This window comes from Labrus mixtus, chromosome 8 (assembly GCF_963584025.1).
Source record: "Labrus mixtus chromosome 8, fLabMix1.1, whole genome shotgun sequence".
Classification (NCBI taxonomy): domain Eukaryota; kingdom Metazoa; phylum Chordata; class Actinopteri; order Labriformes; family Labridae; genus Labrus; species Labrus mixtus.
Genome location: NC_083619.1, coordinates 28,367,203 through 28,385,589, shown reverse-complemented (window position 1 = coordinate 28,385,589; position 18,387 = coordinate 28,367,203). Strand labels below are relative to the sequence as shown.

Here is an 18,387-nt window from a genome sequence, read left to right as displayed (position 1 = left end):
CTTAGAACGCCCTTCTTTTACCCCCCCCCCCCCCCCCCCAGGACCAACACAAAAAGTGATCCATTGCTGTCAACTCACATTTTCTATCCGTTGATAAATCCCAACAGATTGGGCCGACAAACACTTGTTCTTAATAAAAAACCTTTGTATGAAATTATTCAGTGAGTGTTTCGTCATGATTTTAGTTCATATGTGTATGATCTAATGTTGACAACCTCAGAGTAAAACCAATGAACCAGCAAGTCAAAAATGTCTCACAGGCCAGCTTTGCTTTAGGACAGAGCTCCCCCTAGTGGCCAACTAGACAGATAATTATTGTTTCCTGTAGAGTTAGAAGTTAGAGGTAAGAGAGATGTCACATGTTGATCAAAGATGTATCTGCTCACCTTGACCTGGTTCACTGATCCTCTGTGTGTGTTTGTTTGTTTGTTTGTTTGTTTGTTTGTTTGTTTGTTTGTTCCTGCAGGGAAGGTCTTGTTTGGGTCGACATCAACTGGATGGACAACGGCGAGTGTCTGGATCTGATCGAGAAGGTTCGTCTGGGAGATTCAGAAATGAGTTTTGTTTGACGAGAGAACAGAAGAAAGGAGGATGACATTTCTGTTTCAGAGACCTTTGAACACTTTTAAAGCATCCACACATTTTATTTACTCTTCCTCCCTCTGGTTCCCTATGGAGTCGTTTCCGGTCGTCTTTCTTTAGATCTCAACTTGTTTTTGAACATTTTCTCGAGAGAAGAAGAAGCAGCTCCTCCCGTTGTTACGGTTTATTTAAAAAGCTTGTCTCTAGTGATAACAGGATCACAATCTGGCAGTGTTGTAGTACTTAAATCGGTCTTGGTCTCAAGACCTGGAAAGCATTTTTACTCGGTCTTGTCTCGGACTCAGACTGAGCGGACTCTGGATTTTAAAATCAAGACCACCACTGATCGGCTATAGTTCCACAACTTCAATTCATTGAGGACTCTGGCCTCGGGTGTGTCTTAGTCTCGGTTAGAGGGGTCTTGACCAGTGGTTCTCAATTGGTCTAGCCTCAGGACCCAACACCAACTCGTTATCAAGACATCGGGACCCACATTTTGGATATTTATCAACCAATGAGATTTGAATTAAGAAAAACCTTAGACGGTACAAAACGTGTGACAAAACAAAGAAATGAAACAAAAACCCCCAGGCACACTTTCGCGACCCACTTTTGGGTCCCGACCCACCAGTTGAGAACCACTGGTCTGGACTACAACACTACCATCTGGTGATGTAGATCACAAATTGAGAGGCTGGTCTCTGTGATGGACGAGTCCCCGACACACCATCCTGTCATAAATAAGTAAAAGAGTCGAGATCCTGAGAAAGTAGAACAGTCGATCAAATGTGTGGATGTCTGCTGATGGCTTCTAAACGACTGATGAGATGTTTTGAAGCCGTGTCGATGATATTTACCCAAAGCTTTGTGTCAACGAGGGGACAGAAAAAGATGTTTATGAAACATAAACTTTGACAAACAGGTTAAATTGTTAAAAGAAATATTCAAACAGAAAAACATAGAATGAAAAGATGATGCTGATGGTGAGGACGAGAAAAACAGCTGGGACAGTGATGATGATGATGATGATGTCTTTGTGTTGCCATAGAAACTGGGCCTCCTGGCACTGATGAACGAGGAGAGTCACTTCCCCAAAGCCACAGACGACACCTTACTGGAGAAACTTCACAGCCAGCACTCAGTACGACCTTTTTCACTTTCAACACAAATATTCCGCTCCTGTAGCTAAGACGTCCATATTTATACAACAGTTATTTATATAAACACTGTGATACAAATTATCTGAATTTAGGATTTCTGAATTTCTTATTTTTATTCCCACTGTCTTTGTTCAACATCACATTCAAACCTTCAACTAGTGAAGAGGTTATTAAAATAAATGGGAGTAGATATTTAAAATATGGACTGAAGCTTTTCAGCCTTTTATGACCAATAAAAGATTTTCAGACATGATCACAGGAACCAGCGATAGAAGGGACGACTTTGACTTTGACACTTTTGACTTTGTGATTTTGTCGTTGATGTTTGTTTTCTTCCTCCCGCTGCAGAAAAACTCTTTCTATGTGAAACCACGTGTGGCTGTGCACTACTTTGGAGTCAGGCACTATGCAGGAGAGGTGAGATCCTGACTTTGTTTTTTTTCTGAGTGACGACTCATTGCACTTTGTTACCCGTTTTAAACCAAAAACCACGTCCCTTTTTCTCTTTGTTCCTATGAAACTCTCTGCCGCCCCCTTGTGGCTGGTTGCAGGTGGTGTACGACGTGAGGGGGATGTTGGAGAAGAACAGAGACACTTTCAGGGACGACATCCTCAACCTGCTGAGGGAGAGCAGGTAGGATGCTGCGTTTCTTGCTTCGTATTATCTTCTGTCATAACCTCTCATATTTAGAAATAGACTTAGACGCATAACGGCCTGCGTCAGTTTGCATCTCAAGCGACACCAGTGCAGAAACAACGAGAATAACTGGTGCTTTTATGGTCACAGACTATAGTTTGAGTGAATCCACCTCCTTTTAAAAGCTTTGCAGCCTTCAAAGTCAATCTGTAATCGAGGACGCCCCTCATGCCCCTACACCCATCGATGGGACTCCAGCGCCCCCTGCCGGAACAGATGGGTGACGTCACTCGGGCTTTGCTCCTCAACATTTACAGTCTGTGGTTCTAACAGATGAAAAAAGTCTTTGGTGGATGATACTTTTGATTATATTCTACATGTGAAGCAAACAGGTGAAAAAACAAACAAACAATCATTTAATATTTTCTCCAAGTTCTGTTTTTTTTCCAGCCTTAGAAACATTTAAAAAGTGGCATGTGGAGAAAAGAAAAAGCTTGTTGTTGTAATCCTCACTTCGTCCACTAGGGGCGGAAGTGAACAACAAATTCATGTTATAAAAACGACTGACGGCTTTCACGTCTTCATGACTGAACACACGAAGAGCCTAAAGTAAAAGAGGACTGGAGGCCTTCTGTGTGATATTAACTTTCTGACATACTTTATGCAGCGAGCTGGTTTTTAGAGTGCATCGATAATTCAAACCCAGCAGGAAGAGAGGCGGCGTTTCTTTACTGCCTGAGGAAAAGAATACAAAATGTGTTGTTTTTTCCCCGAGGTTTGCAAAGATTGATGCAGGCGAACTATTGTTCAACTTGTTCACATTTTCTCGTAGTTGCATTACGTTGATTTACTTCATTGTCGGTATCAGTCCCACTTTTAAACTCTGACTCTTCCTTCCTGTTTTGTCAGGTTGGACTTTGTCTACGATCTGTTTGAGCACGTATTGAGCCGCAACAAACAGGACACGCTGAGGAGCACCTCCAAGCACAGACGGCCCACGGTCAGCTCCCAGTTCAAGGTAAGATAAACAACACGTTCACTGCAGAGTCAACGAAAACCATCAGGAACAAATATTAGAGTCAGAAGCGGAGATGCTTTATCAATCATGTGGTCCTTACAGTTTCTCTTAAACACAAAATAGAAGTGGGAAATTTAAAAGTTTACACCTAGATAGTATAAATGATCTAGATGTTTTCAGGAGTGCAGATGTGAAAACAACTTTATAAATGTTTCTAATAAAGTGCAAGACATTCAGGCAACGTTTCTTCTTATCTTAAAATATTTTAAATGCCTGTAAAGTGCTTCTCACTTTTTTATATCCTTTCCTCTCATTTCTCTCCTCTTTTTTTGAGCTGTTGTAATGACCAAGTCTCCCCCTATGGTGGATCAATACAGTTTATCTCACATTATCTTTCAATGCATGTCTCAAAGTAAAAAGAAAAAAAAAGTAAAAAGCACCAAAAACATGCTCATCACACAAACACAGTATTTAAAAAGTGGTAACAGTAATAGTACATGCAGTAACACCAGAGGTAGCAGCAGCTGTTTTTGCATCCTTAACTATAAATTAAACATTCAACATTTTTACTCTGAGACCCACTTTTGGGTCCCGACCCACCAGTTGGGAACCACTGCAGTGGAAGATGCAGAAACTGAAGATCGCAGTAATAATTCAAAACGTGTTTGTTTTGTTGCAGGATTCTTTGCACTCCCTGATGGCCACACTCAGCACTTCTAACCCCTTTTTCATTCGATGCATCAAACCAAATACACACAAGGTAAGTGCTGTTATTCATGGGTGAACGTACACACACACACACACACACACACACACACACACACACACACATGCACACACATGCACACACACACACACACACACACACACACACACACACACACACACACACACATGCACACACATGCACACACACCATTTTTCCTGAGGCAAACATTGGCAGGGCAGGATGTGGGAGTAGCACAGAGTGTCATTTAGTAATCAAACAGCCCCCTCTCCCCCCTCACCCGCCCAGCAGCTGACAGGAATGAGAAGTGTCTGGCCCCTTCTTGATGCCCTTTGACCTCAGGTTGCCTGGCAACAGGCTGCGGTAGTGGGGAATGTGGGGGTAATGTACACAAAACATAGACAGGAGGGACTTGTGGGATGTGTGACTGAAGAGAGAGAGACATATTCATGTCCACAAGATATGATATTTAATCTGTATTCACTGAGTGATATGAAATCCTGTTTTAAACACTTCAGGGAGAAACCGTCTATAAACACTGTGATCCTAACGCTTTGTGTTGCTACAGAATGATTTATAAGACGACCTCAAGTCCTTGTTGTGCCGCTTGTGTTGTTGAAAAACTGGAGAAAAATGTTGCTCAGCACACGATCATAGGCACCCCCCCCACACGGCCGTTTTGGAAACCCCTCGGTTTGCCAGATATGAGAGCAGTTATCAGGTCAACAGGTGTTGCAGCGATGGAAGCGGGGCAAGAGAAGTGGTTCAGATAGAAGTGATTGTACCCGACCTAAAAAGCCTCTGCATGTTTCTAATAAGCTCCACGAGCAGAAACGTGCTCAAACTAGGATCAATATTGGAGATGCTTTTGAAAAATGGAGAGAGGTTAGAACACAGAAAGGTTTACAGACCCATGCAGAGCTGGATAAACACTGAAGCTTCAGAGTCCACCACATGGTGACCTGTGTGAGCATGGACTCTAGAGAGGAGGGGGGGGAGACAGCTCTCTGAAATGTTTAGAATTTAGACTGCAGTACCCATTTTAAACACTAGGGGTCAGAGTTACATACTGCTCCTTTAACAAAATAAAGAAATAAAGTAATGTGCTAGATTTGATGTACTGCCATGGCTTAATTTTGAACTCAGTGCATTGTTGAGATGCAGTTCATTTAATGGCCACTAGATGGCAACTACAAAAAAATGTGATTAGGTCATTATAGTGTCTGACTTTGCTCTTCATGCAAGGCTGATCAAAAAGGCAAAAAAATGGAGCATGACATTGATTGTTGGTGGCTGCATGTTGTGAGGTAGAAGCGAGGAGGGTCCTGGTTTGAATCCCCGTCTGACAGGAGCCTCTCTGTGTGGAGTTTGCATCTTCTCCCCGTGCATGTGTGGGTTCTCTCCTGGTACTCCGTCTTCCTCCCACAGTCCAAAGACATGCTCGTTAGGTTAACTTAAGTGACTCTATAATTGCCCGTCGGTGTTAATGTGAGTGTGGCTGGTTGTCTATATATCAGCCGTCTGATTGGCTGGTGACCAGTCCAGGGTTTAACCCCGCCTCTCGCCCAATGACCCCTGTGACCCCGAACAGGAAAAGCGGTGTAGAAAAAGGATGGATTGTTGGTCTTGTCCATCAGATTAATAATCATAGGTCAGTTTTGGTGGTTGTTACCGTCTTCCTCTGCCTCAGCACCGTCCACGCTCGTCTGTTTTTGCTCTGTATTAAATTGCCTGTTGTGTATCGGGGGAGCGGACATTAAAACATCCCCTCTTCAGTCTGTGGTTTGGGATTGGTCAAACTCCCCAGGCGACCCAATTATTGACAAACTAATTTGCAGGACTATTCTTAGATCGGCGTCTGATCGATATCTGTCTGGATGCCCCGTCGACTCTTCAGCATCATCAACGTCAAGCGTGATTAAAGATGAATCACCGTCTGTGTAGAGTCCGTTCTGCTGGTGGCTGCTGTTAGTGACAGGACTGTATGGTCTCTGTAATGTTTTATTGTCAAGAAGAAACATGGCTTTGTTTTTGTAGCAAACTGTTGTCTGTAACCACAGAGTGTTAAGGTTCTCACTTTGAAAGGCGGGTGTCTGATATGAGGAAGCTTTTTTGTTGTTTTGGTAGTTTATGTTTAAAAAGGAATTCCATTATTTTAGGCAGTTTTTTTATTATTCTGGGGTATAAATTAAAGTAAAGAGTATAATGTGAATCATGAAGTTTCTTGTTCTAAATCCACTCTGATCCTGTATTTGATCATGTCTATAAACCCCTCTATTTCAGCCCTGCTCAGAACAGGCTGTTTCTGTGTCTGTACCTTTAAATATGTAAATGAGCTGTGTCTGACACCCAAGCCTCTGGAAGGGCTTGGGTGTACTCTGTCTTTCTCGCTCCATGTCCTATTGTTTACGGTGAGAAGGCAGACTCAGAGGGCAGAACAAACACCTAGCTGTGGGAGTGTCACCCACCTGGGGGAGGGGCTACTGCCCTTTGTGATGTCATGAAGGGAAAATCGCCAAACGGCCTGTTTGAGCACACATTTTCTGAAAAGTGGAGCAGGCAGAAGACGGAGAGGATGGACTTTTCTCATCATTGGGGGGTTTGTGGATGGACTAGAGACACATGTTAGAGTTAGAGGAACATGGAGAAGTGGATTTTTTATAATATGTCACCTTTGTAGAAAAACTTCTTACCTTAATAAAAAAAAGATCTATCTCTGCAGGGATCCGTTTTATAATCTTGTCAGACAGTTTCACCTGCTGAAGCTGGAGAAAATCTAACGGACCGAACATTTCCCAATCGCTTTGATCCTGATGTTCATTTACACACATAAGCATGGAAAGCCGACCCCAGGATTCCCATTTATATTTTTTAATATATAAGATGTAGGTATCCTTACTGTCCTCTGGGAGACCAGCTGGACAGCCAGCGTGTTTTTATGAGGCGCAACACAAGCGTCTGGACTCCCCCTCTGATCGAATGTTAAACAAGGCTGGATGATGACTTTTCAATGGGGCTTAATGTAGTGAGGGAGAGGGGGGGGGGGGGGGGGTAGAGCCGCCCCCGGGGGAAACAAGGGTCAGTGAGACACGGCACGCGGCCTCTAAAAGCCCCCAGAGAGGCGTCCCTGTCGTCCCCCTCTTTGGCTCTGAGCAGGTGTCAGAAGGGCAGCGAGGCACAGAGATGGAGACGCTCTATGACTGTGTGTGTGTGTGTGTGTGTGTGTGTGTGTGTGTGTGTGTGTGTGTGTGTGTGTGTGTGTGTGTGTGTGTGTGTGTGTGTGTGTGTGTGTGTGTGTGTGTGTGTGTGTGTGTGTGTGTGTGTGTGTGTGTGTGTGTGTGTGTGAGAACAAAGCTACCATAACACCACACTGTAATTTGATTACAACATTTGAGAGGAGATGAACTCCCTGACGGGCTACTTTGGGTGCAGTGATGTAACAGTGTGTTGAAAAAGGCGGGCAGGGTCAGGGGGCTCGTGCAGATGGTGAGTGGAAACATCAATATATTGAATGAATGCATAATAAAGCGAGGACAGATTGTTGGCTCTAAATACGATTTAGGACACACAGTCACTTAAAAGACTCACACAGTACACTTTTTTAAACGTGGCACTTTTTTAACAAACTCTTAAAGGTACAGTACGTAGAATTTCATGAGAATGTTTACATTTATGTTATAAATATTTTTGTTGAGTCCTTATGTTACCTCAAATATTTCCTCAAAGAGAACTCTGTAATTTTAGAGTTGTAACGGGAAGTGTCATGTAATGGCAGCCGGCATGTTTGTGGTTGCCGTGGAAACACCGGATGTTACGTGCATGAGGAGGCGTGAGCTGCTGTTTGTGCTGCTGTGATAAAAACGTCATGTAAATTATACTCGGATACATTAGCTCGTCTGTAAACATATTCGTCGTCATGACTACGGTCAACTCGGAATGAATCACTCCCGTGATTCCCCGACAGCCTCGACGTCATCTTTTTGGTTTTGTTTTGATTGAGAGCCCCCTGGTGGTGGAGTTTACAAACTGTGAGTTTAAAGCATCCAATCAGCTTCTGATCCGCCCCACGCTTACTTTGGTTTTATGCACATTATTGTGGATATTATTTTGTAGGTATAAAGACGAACATCGTCAGCGAATGAATGAACAATCAGATATTCACTGAACAATCAGATATTGCTGCCGACATTGACGTCATTGTTGTCACACAGCTACAACGTGCAGCTTAACAACGGACGAGTATCAATAATAACGTCAATTAACGACATGAGTTTCAGTGATAACTGATGTTATACTGAGAGTATTTTAACAACCCAGTTAAAAATAATGAATAAATATAAAATACAGAATTTTTAATAAATAATGAAACATATTTGAACTTGTTTATTTTGTGCTCACAGACTCTGGTCTGTTGTCTGTCATCGTCATGAGGACAAAAAATAAGACTGCCTGGTTCAAGTGTTTGTAGATGATAGAGCTGGATGTTTTTCATTGGCTCATCAGAGCGCATATTCAGCCCATTTAAACCAGTCTGAGGCAGCGTCACACCAGTTCACCGGACCAGTGAGCTGCAGAGAGAGGACACAAAGTCACCACAACGTTTGAATGTAAACAGCCTGCTCTCTCTCTCTCTCTGTGTCTCTCTCTCTCTCTCTGTAAGGCCCTACAAGTGGCCTGCACAAATTAGCCTCAGCAGGAGACGCATCACCATAGCAACCCTCCCTCCTTCTTTCCCTCTCTCTCTCTCTCCACACAAAAAGGGGAGTGGAGTTTGAAAGCCTTTGTTTGACTCTGTGGTGGCAGAATGTGTGTGTGTCTGAGGCGGTCAGTGTGCTGAGGACACACACACACAGATGCGCGCAGAGAGACGGCAGCTTTGGGAAGTTTTCTGTCATTTTTCGGTCTCTGGTTTTTGATTTGTTTTTGAAAAGACCCTGAAGGAAGCGAGGCGAGGAGCTACGATGCACGGTGAGACCTGATGCATGTTTTCAATGGGAAGCGGTGCGTTCAAGTGCACGCTTGTTGCACGAGGGTTCGAGTGTCCAGAGGGAGGTCTTAATAACGTGGAATGAGCTGAGATGCTGCGGTTTGTGCACAGCTACATGACAGATGCACAAAGACACTTTGATTTTCAGTCTCATGCACATAATGTATTCTCTCTGTTAGAAGTTGCTTACGCCCTTTAAATGCTTAGCAACATAAAGGAAACAAAAAGTTTTTAACTTACAGAAAAATAAGATCAAATCTGCAGCTATCACTTCAGGTATTTTTAACTGATAACAACTCACAAAATTAGATTTTTTTGCATTTCAACAAAGCTGATCAGACGCAGAAGATCAGAGCATTACCGATCAATATATGGACTGCTGTTCCGATGATGGCATGAGGCTTCAAAGGTGGGAGAGCTTTTTGTATCCTCTTTTTTTCTCAGGTGCTTTGCAGAATTTGAAAAATGCATGAGAGGAAAAAACACAGCAAATTCTGTGCATGTCTCTTTCCTCTGAATACAAACGCACCAAAAACAAAAGATGCAAAAGCCTCTTATGATATATTTCATTTTTCTAGCAATTGAAATCTTGTTATAATTATTGTTATTGCTGTGTGGTTGAACAATTCCTGCCATGCACTGGACGATCAGACAGTGCCTGTGATTTTTCTTGGTTGATCGCTGACTTTCAGGAAAAACATTTGACTTTAGACGGAGTCTGCAAACAGCGAGTTTTGAGCGTTGAGCTTTTGGAAGGACAAAAGCAGGATGATGAGACTGGTTTGTTAATGACATGCATAGTGATGAAGGAGAAGTAGTGTCTGTGTGGGTGGATGTGTAAGAAAAAGCCAACTTCTCTCTGATTTCTGGAAGAGAGTTACAAGAAACTCGTGTCGTTTTTCTTCACTGAAGGTTTCTTTCATGCTGAAGTATCTTAAGATGCTGAGATTTTCGGGCATTTTTTATATTTTCTCTCTGATGTGTTGACAATAACCTGACAGCTTTATTGCTTTGTCCAAATTTGTGTTTTTCCAATTTCATTACCTTTTATGTTTGGGGCAAAATCTACAATATGAAGGTGACACTTTGGGTTTTTGGAAACTGACTTTTTACTGCTGTGGACATTCATAATTAATTTATTTATTTACATTTATTTACATTTATATTAAGCCGTATATAAGCCATCTTTTTAATTCATCTCTTTCAAAAGTCGAATTAGCCTGTTGTTTATCACTGACCTGCTGTGGTGTGCAGTCTTTGCATTATTGAAGTTTATCTTCCGTCACACTGAGCTTGCGGTTCAAGACGTTGTGTTTTAAACTGAGAAAGTTGCAGAGAACTACTGTTGTGTTTGATACCGCTTCCTCTGATGTTCTTGTTTCCTTTAAGAGCTTGCATCGTGCAGAAGGATTGTATTTATTGGTTTAATCTCCGTTGCTCTACCTCTGCTGCCTTTCTTTGTGTTTTGGAGAAATCTAAAACCCTCAAGAAGCCAAAACTGGGTCAGGATTAAATCCAGAAGGGTCACGGATTAAGGCTGGATTTCTGTCCATCTATGAGGGACAAACAATGTTCCAGCGATTCCCCCCAAAAAAATCAGAAAAAAGGAACTCCTACTGAGCCGTGAGTGATAATCCCCGCTGACCCGCCCCCCCTCTCCAGCATTCAGACCTGGACGCCCAGAAGCAAACGAGACTCCCCTCTATAGAAACACACACAGAGGTCTTTGGGTTCTAGAGGTTCTTAGATGCTCTTAGTTCTGTTTAAAGTGAGAATGCTGATCCTCCCGAAGCGTTAAAGACAGAAGAAGAACAGAGAGACATTCATCTAGGAAACAATGCCAGAAAGTCTTCAGTGTCAGACTTTATGTCTTGTATTTATTAGGAAGGTTAACATTTGAGAACCTTTGGGTTTAGGGATGTTGTTCTGTGTGTCACAATGGTTAATGTGAGCTGCTGCTCTAATACAGTACGGCCGTAATCTGACATCGTTTTGTGCTTTTTTTGTGATCGTTTGTTTTGGATGGTTAGTTTTGATCAAAACCAATATTTGTTGGGGCACCAGTGGCCTAGTGGTTGGTTATCACGTCAATGAGTATAGGCTGTGGTCCTCGAGGTAGCGGCCTGGATTTGAGTCCAACCTGTGGATTTTTTTCCCCTGGTCGTTCCTCACTCTTTGTGAGAACACCAACTTTATCCACTGTCCTGTCTCTTTAATGAAGACATAAAAAAGCCCCTTGGGGTCAAGTGTCTTGCCAAACGCCACATCAGACTTATGGCTGCAGGAGCTGGGGATCAAACCCCCCGACCTTCCGGTTAAGAAACGACTGAATCAACCACTGATCCACAGCCGTTTCTGGATTATTGTGTCACTATGCCCAACCCAAAACAGGCTTACAAGAAGACATGAATAAAACAAAAGACCAGAAACCGACAGTAGACATTTGGTGATAAACCATCCAGATGTTTCTATAAAGTGCCTTCGACTTATTCACAACCATTTCATCAGTGCTCCAAAAGGTTTCAGGATTCTGAACACACATTTTATTCATCCAAATAAAAAAATATACGATTCATTCTTGAGTTCTCCTAAAACATATCGTACTCAAAGAGGGTACTGCTGCTGACATCAAGAGCCAGAGGACGGATTCATGTTCTCATCTGAGCAAAAAGAAGAACAGTATAAGTTAAAGTATAAATCATGAAGCGTACACATGAACAGATTCACCAGAAGGGGAGGTCTGTGGGGAACTTCACCAAAGGTCGCCTGAAGAGATGAGGAAAATCTCATTTGATTCTTGGTAGTGAAATCCAATTATCTGCTGCTGCCACTCGGGGGCTGCTGGAGTGCAATTTTAACTTCATGTGACATTTACTGTTCAGAAGATCAGACGAGATCCAGATCACAGCACTGGGACAGCAGTGGGTCAAAGACCAGGACTGAGGATTTGTTTGTATGGACGCTACATGGGACGCTTCCAAACCTTACCGAAGAGTTCCCAGCATTTAGAAGATGTTTTCACTAAAGGTCTGACGTGATTGGTCGAGGGATCTTAACTGTACCCGGTGTAAACACGCTTTGAGTAGTCAGAAGACTATCTGAAGTCCATTTACCATTTAATGGGCGGTCGAAGTGAGCCCCATTTTGTACCGTCTTCAGAGGTAGAAACAGAGGCGTGGCAGGGGTGAGACAAGAACATTGCAGCCAGCGGTGGAGCGCAGCGCTGTGTGTGTGTGCATGTCTGACTGTGTGTGTATGTGGAGCTCCAGCTTTGCCGTGCTTCCACAACGTCGAAATGCAGTGTGAGCGCACAGATAAGGACACCGATATTACACCGCCATGGAATCATTATGAATTTACAAAGACGTGATGATGGCTGAGCTTAGTTACGGCACTTTAGCGGGGAAAATAAAGCACTCAGACCAACTAATGTTTGTAGTTCGAGCTGAGATATGTTTGCTCCTGTAACGTCTCGCATTCAATATGAACGTCATGGAGGCATATTGGGGGGAGGGACAAATGGGGGGACGGGATCACTCAGGACGTTTACATACAGTTAAAGAAAGTGAAGCCACCCAATCAAATTAAGGCACTGCAGAATCGATATGACAGCACAAAGGCGTCATGACGGCGGAGATTTGTTACAGTACAACACGGTGCACGATGCATTGTTTCATGAATTGTAAACTGGAGTTAAATGACAGACGTAAGGTAAACATTTAAGGACTGAGTGAATCTCTTCTGAACTTTCTTTGCATCCCTCACGATTCTATCTGCACTTATAGTACGGCTGCAAAGCTTTCTATTAAATAAAACCGAAGCCGTAATTGGAGAATTGAAATGAAGAAGATTCAGGTTGAGGACAATGCAGACTTTCTTTCTGGTGGTGACGGATTGACGGCTCATCCAGAGTTTAGTTGTCTTCCCCCGTCAGCTTTGCAGCCCCCATGGGAGCAGACTACCCCGCCCCTCTTTTGTCCTTTTGAATGCCCCCCCGAGCTCTGAGTCTTTAGGCTTAGGGAAGTTTGGCTGAGAAAGACAGAAGATTTCACTCCTCGGGCTATTGTTGTCACGCCCCTGATAGAGGCCTGAGATGGTTTATCTCTCCTCTGGATGCTGATTTACATCCATGTTGTTCTCAGCTGATGGCTCGTCAGACGTCAGATCAGATAATCCTATTGGGCTGCGGGACAAAACTGCAACATAACAAAACCACCAAATTAAGTTCTACCATTTCTTGATGGACATTAGCCTAAAACGCTTTTAAACCCAATGATCATACGTAGGAAAACAAGGACTGGATACTGGTCCAAGTTCCAGCTAAGTTCACTTCATGCATAGAATCAAGTTTAGCATTTTGAGAACTGCTGAGTGAAAGGGATAAAAAGGACCTCCCTGATGTCGCTTATGAAGTGAGAAAGCATCTTTTGTCTGCAGACCTTTTTTTTCTGTTTTGCAAAGCATGAAGCTTTTAATGTTTTGTCAGAGAATGACATGAGGATAGAAAAGAAATAAGAAAGAACGAAAGAGCAGTTCCATTTGCCCCCGTTCCTCAGGATGACGTCCGAGTCTTCCAAAGAGAAGAAGTTGTTGACAGCCTGAATGCGAGCAAAAGGAGGAAACGATAGAGATAGAAAACAGCGGGGCAAAGAAAGGCAGGAGGCAGAGGGCAGCTTCCTGACACCGCTCGGCTTTGTGCGGGGACGTATGCAAATGCAAGCTATGCTAATGCCGTCCCTCTCTGCGGCCGGTGGGTCTTAAAGGGCACCATTCAATCAACCCAGTCAAGATCTGGTGCTGAATCGGCCTCTCTTCATCTCAGCGTCCTCAAATGGGCCATCAACGAGCTATCAGGAGAGATGGCCTGCTGAATAAAAGGGGGCATTAGGAGCGCGTATGAAAGCACCCTCTTATTCTGAGCCCCCCCCCCCCCCCTCCGCCCACCGAGGTTACAGGGTGAGAGGGGTCCCCGGGAAAATGGCCCTCATTGAAAGCTCTTCTGTTAAGTAATAATGGTGTCCCAATGCCAAGTGTGTTTTTGGAGGGTTCTGATTGGTCGCCGGCTGCTGCTGTCGTATGCACTTCTCTCTCCGAGTTCAAAGTTGTGAATGAGGGGTATGCAGGGACGCGTCGGTGCACGTCTGTACATGCGTGTGGAGGATTTTTAAAGGGGTGGGATGGGCGTGTGCATCATGTGACGTAGATGGAAGGGAAAGGGAATTTAAAGAGAAGCGACTCGGGACAAACTGTAAGTGCACAAATACGTCCACATGTGGTGACAGTATGGACCCACTGACTGCAAACTGAAACCGTTCGATGCTTTACTCAAAGCATGCTGGGATACCAAGCAGGCGGCATCACTTTTTTAACAGCTCCTCCCTCGGTGTGTCAACATCATCCATCCAAAAATAGTGATTAACTATTCAGTGAATAAACTTTGTTGTAAGATTGTCCTAATTTTCAATATTTTTTTGATTTCTCATGTTTTTTAAACGATACAATCTCGCTTGCTTTAGTGATCGATAGGATGGAAAAATGCTCCTGAACACTGTCTAAATGAATCAAATAAGTAGACAGTACAGAAACATTGCCAACGTCTGTGTGCACTTAACACTGTGTGCCGGAGTTTCTTGCCAATTTATGATAATTGAAAACAAGAAAGTTCCCCAATTTTGGGAGCTAGGACTTCTAATTTTGTTGCCGTGGAAATCGAAATTTTTACTAGAGTAATTTTTGTGACAAACATACTTTGTTGGAACCTTTAAGGAAAAGCTCAAGACCCAGCTCTTTATGAACACCTACGACGTGATGATGATGATGATATTTAGGATGGTTTTGGTGCTGATTAGAGCTCTCAAGAACAGCTGTTGATGTTGTGCTCTGCGCCTGGCCACTTCCTGTCAGCACCTGTGTGTCCAATCAGACTTAAGGACGTCTTTTGCATTTCCTGACCTTGTTTCCTCTTTAGGTATACTTGCTTGTGTTGTTCTTACTCTCTGATGTTCTTCGCTTTGGATAAAATCGTAGAATTCTAGAAATCTGGGTAAAAAGTCAAAAAGCTAAAAAGCTTTAAGCTAAAAAAAAAAAATCAAACACATTTTCCACAGTAAGCCCAAATTGCGTCCGTAACATCTGCAAAAAGTGAGGAAGTGCCGAAGATTATCGGATTTACTAAAACTCCTCCAGAATGATCCAAGAGATTTGAGCCTTCCAGTGGTTTACTGGACCTTCACATAACGTTTTATTTCCTTTGAGATACAATAATAACTTTTCTCATTATCTCATAGCTGACACTTCATGTGTGTGTGTATGTAACTGTGTCTTCTTGCCACTAAACGTCCACTTCCACTCTCTGCCTCTAGATGCCTGATCAGTTCGACCAGACGTTGGTTCTGAACCAGCTCAGATATTCGGGCATGTTGGAGACCGTGAAGATTCGACGAACCGGCTTCCCCATCCGCAGACCTTTCCAAGACTTCTGCACCAGGTGAGTCTCTGAACTCCTCAGTCCAACATATCGCCTTCTGTTTTAAAGGTCACATATCCTCCTCCTCTTCTTCAGTGTAAATAAGTCTCAGAGCTCCTCAAAACATGTGTGTGAAGTTTCTTGTTCTAAATCCACTCTGATCCTGTATTTGATCATGTCTATAAACCCCTCTATTTCAGCCCTGCTCAGAACAGGCTGTTTCTGTGTCTGTACCTTTAAATATGTAAATGAGCTGTGTCTGACCACGCCCCCCCTCTCTGGAAGGTGCTTGGGTGTACTCGGTGCTTTCTCGCTCCATGTCCTATTGTTTACGGTGAGAAGGCAGACTCAGAGGGCAGAACAAACACCTAGCTGTGGGAGTGTCACCCACCTGGGGGAGGGGCTACTGCCCTTTGTGATGTCATGAAGGGAAAATCTCCAAACGACCTGTTTGAACACACATTTTCTGAAAAGTGGAGCAGGCAGAAGACGGAGAGGATGGACTTTTCTCATCATTGGGGGGTTTGAAGACAGACTAGAGACACATATTAGAGTTAGAGGAACATGGGGAAGTGGATTCTGAATAATTGATTAATATGTGAAAAACAAGCTCCCTCCTGTTCCTTTATTCGAGCCCCAACAGAGCACCATTCACATGCTGCTTTATTTCATCCCGTCTTCAGGTACAAGGTGTTGATGCGGGGCGTGATGACCCCCGATGACCCCAAGGGGAGCTGCGTCCAGCTGCTCTACCTGTACGACAGCAGCAGTGCGGACTGGCAGCTGGGCAAGACCAAGGTGAGAGACCCGAGCGGACTTAGATATAACTGGTCAATTAAACACAGAAACCAAAAGGAAAGAGTATTTTATGTTTCAGTGAGGCAGATGTGATTTTTTTTCCCCCGTCTGGCAGCGGTGAAATAAATCCCCGCTGCTCAGCTCTCTGCAGCGTAATTGACTTTCTCCTGTCGAAATCGAGGCTCCTGGGCGCGCTGCCGTTTGTTCAGCCACTGGCTCATGCCGGCTTATCCGTGTTCTCCTCTCCTTGCTAACATGAATATGATTGGACACAGGCTTACCTTACCGCCATGGGATGCTAATTTCACTTTAAACTTCACTCAAAGCTCAATTAAGTTTCTCACAGCTGACAAACGCAGCTCCAGCTTGATGTGAAACCCCTTACAGAGCTCAGGTACCTGTGTGTGTGTGTGTGTGTGTGTGTGTGTGTGTGTGTGTGTGTGTGTGTGTGTGTGTGTGTGTGTGTGTGTGTGTGTGTGTGTGTGTGTGTGTGTGTGTGTGTGTGTGTGTGTGTGTGTGTGTGTGTGTGTGTGTGTGTGTGTGTGTGTGTGTGTGTGTGAGAGAGATCATGAATAATTGAAGTCCAGAGCACCTGAAGCGTGGAATCCTAGTTATTGGATCCAGTTTTCATCCTCTCGGTCTGTTGCTCTCTGCTTCCACTGCACTAGATTAGGAGGAATATACCTACTGCCAGGGTGTGTGTGTGTGTGTGTGTGTGAAGGTGTGCGTGTGAAGGTGTGTGTTTGCTGTGGGGACATGACAGATGGGGGAAACAGATTCCTAATCGCAGCATGACCGTGTGATGCTGCAAGAGGTGACAGCCGCCGAGGATGTGTCTGTGGGAGGACGGATGAATGTTCATTAGTGTGTGTGTGTGTACGTGTGTGTGTACCAAAGATAGCAAAAAAAACTGAGTTAAGAGTCACCACAGCACTCAGTTAGAACATCAGGTAGTGTCATTTCATGAGATCCGTTTTTATATCACAGTTTTCATGCTTCATATTCAGGACAGGAAATGAACGTAGATAACTGTAATGATGATTATTTGCATAGAAAGGGGGCGGGACTGTTTTCCCCCAGTTAAAGGCAACCATCACCGACGCACTGAGACGCTGTTTGCTGTTAGCGCAGTCAAGAGGTGAATTGAACCCCCTTGTGTGTTCTGTAAATTAGACACTGAGTGTTTACGATTAGTTTGCACAGGTTTATCGAGAGACACAAAAGCAGCACAATCCATTTGAGAATCAGGACCGTTGATTGGCTTGGACACATTTCCATCATTATTTACATGGGCATCACTCTTGAACCCTTTTCACACATACGGAAATCGCCTGAAAAACTCTGGAGATTAGTCTACCCGGAGGTTCTTTAGGCTATGTGTGAACGCACACAGGCGCATTTTTCGCGCAGACTTTACCCGGAGTTTCTCCTCCAGACCTCTAGTATTTTATCTGCAGAAAATCCGAGTGAGCTGATGTCTGAACGCGGCCGAATATACTCCGGAGATTTCAACTTGAGCCAATAGAAAGAGAATGACGTTTATATAGTGACTGCCTAAAGTGTCTGCACGCGACCTCTACGATCTCCGTGCTCTAATCAAACGTCTGCATTCTGTTTTCTGTTCGTCAGTATGTTGTTCTCCTCTCTTTTCTGGATGTTGTCATTCCATTGGATTACACATAGCATTGATATAAAGGCAAATATTCTCATTGTAACGTCGTGTAGCGGACTCTGTTGCTACGGCCGCTACTTCCGCGTTGTTTATTTACGTCACGTCTTACCTCTGGAAATCCCCCGCCCCCCCCTCCCCTCTGACAGGGAAAGTCCCCCGCTGTGAGGTGCACATGTGAACGACTAGGTCGGGAGAATGTCGGGAGAAGTCCTCCTGTAAATATCTAGATATTATCCGGAGTGCATACGTGAAAACGGCTTTGTTGGAGTTCTAACGAGCCCAGTGGTCCTGAATGTAAGCGAGGAGAGTGTTCACATCTGCACATATTAAAATATCTGGA

General features: G+C 43.8%; 1 protein-coding gene across 1 annotated transcript in view; it reads left to right on the top strand.

Annotated features, from left to right (window-relative positions):
• myo10 (myosin X) overlaps positions 1-18,387 on the top strand; it is a 115,350-nt gene that overhangs the window by 79,257 nt on the left and 17,706 nt on the right. Inside the window, exons 14-21 of the mRNA XM_061043660.1 lie at positions 467-533; positions 1,631-1,723; positions 2,091-2,159; positions 2,294-2,376; positions 3,289-3,397; positions 4,077-4,157; positions 15,474-15,598; positions 16,261-16,375. Of these exons, the coding sequence (XP_060899643.1) occupies positions 467-533; positions 1,631-1,723; positions 2,091-2,159; positions 2,294-2,376; positions 3,289-3,397; positions 4,077-4,157; positions 15,474-15,598; positions 16,261-16,375 (742 nt within the window). The remainder of the gene's footprint in view (positions 1-466; positions 534-1,630; positions 1,724-2,090; positions 2,160-2,293; positions 2,377-3,288; positions 3,398-4,076; positions 4,158-15,473; positions 15,599-16,260; positions 16,376-18,387) is intronic.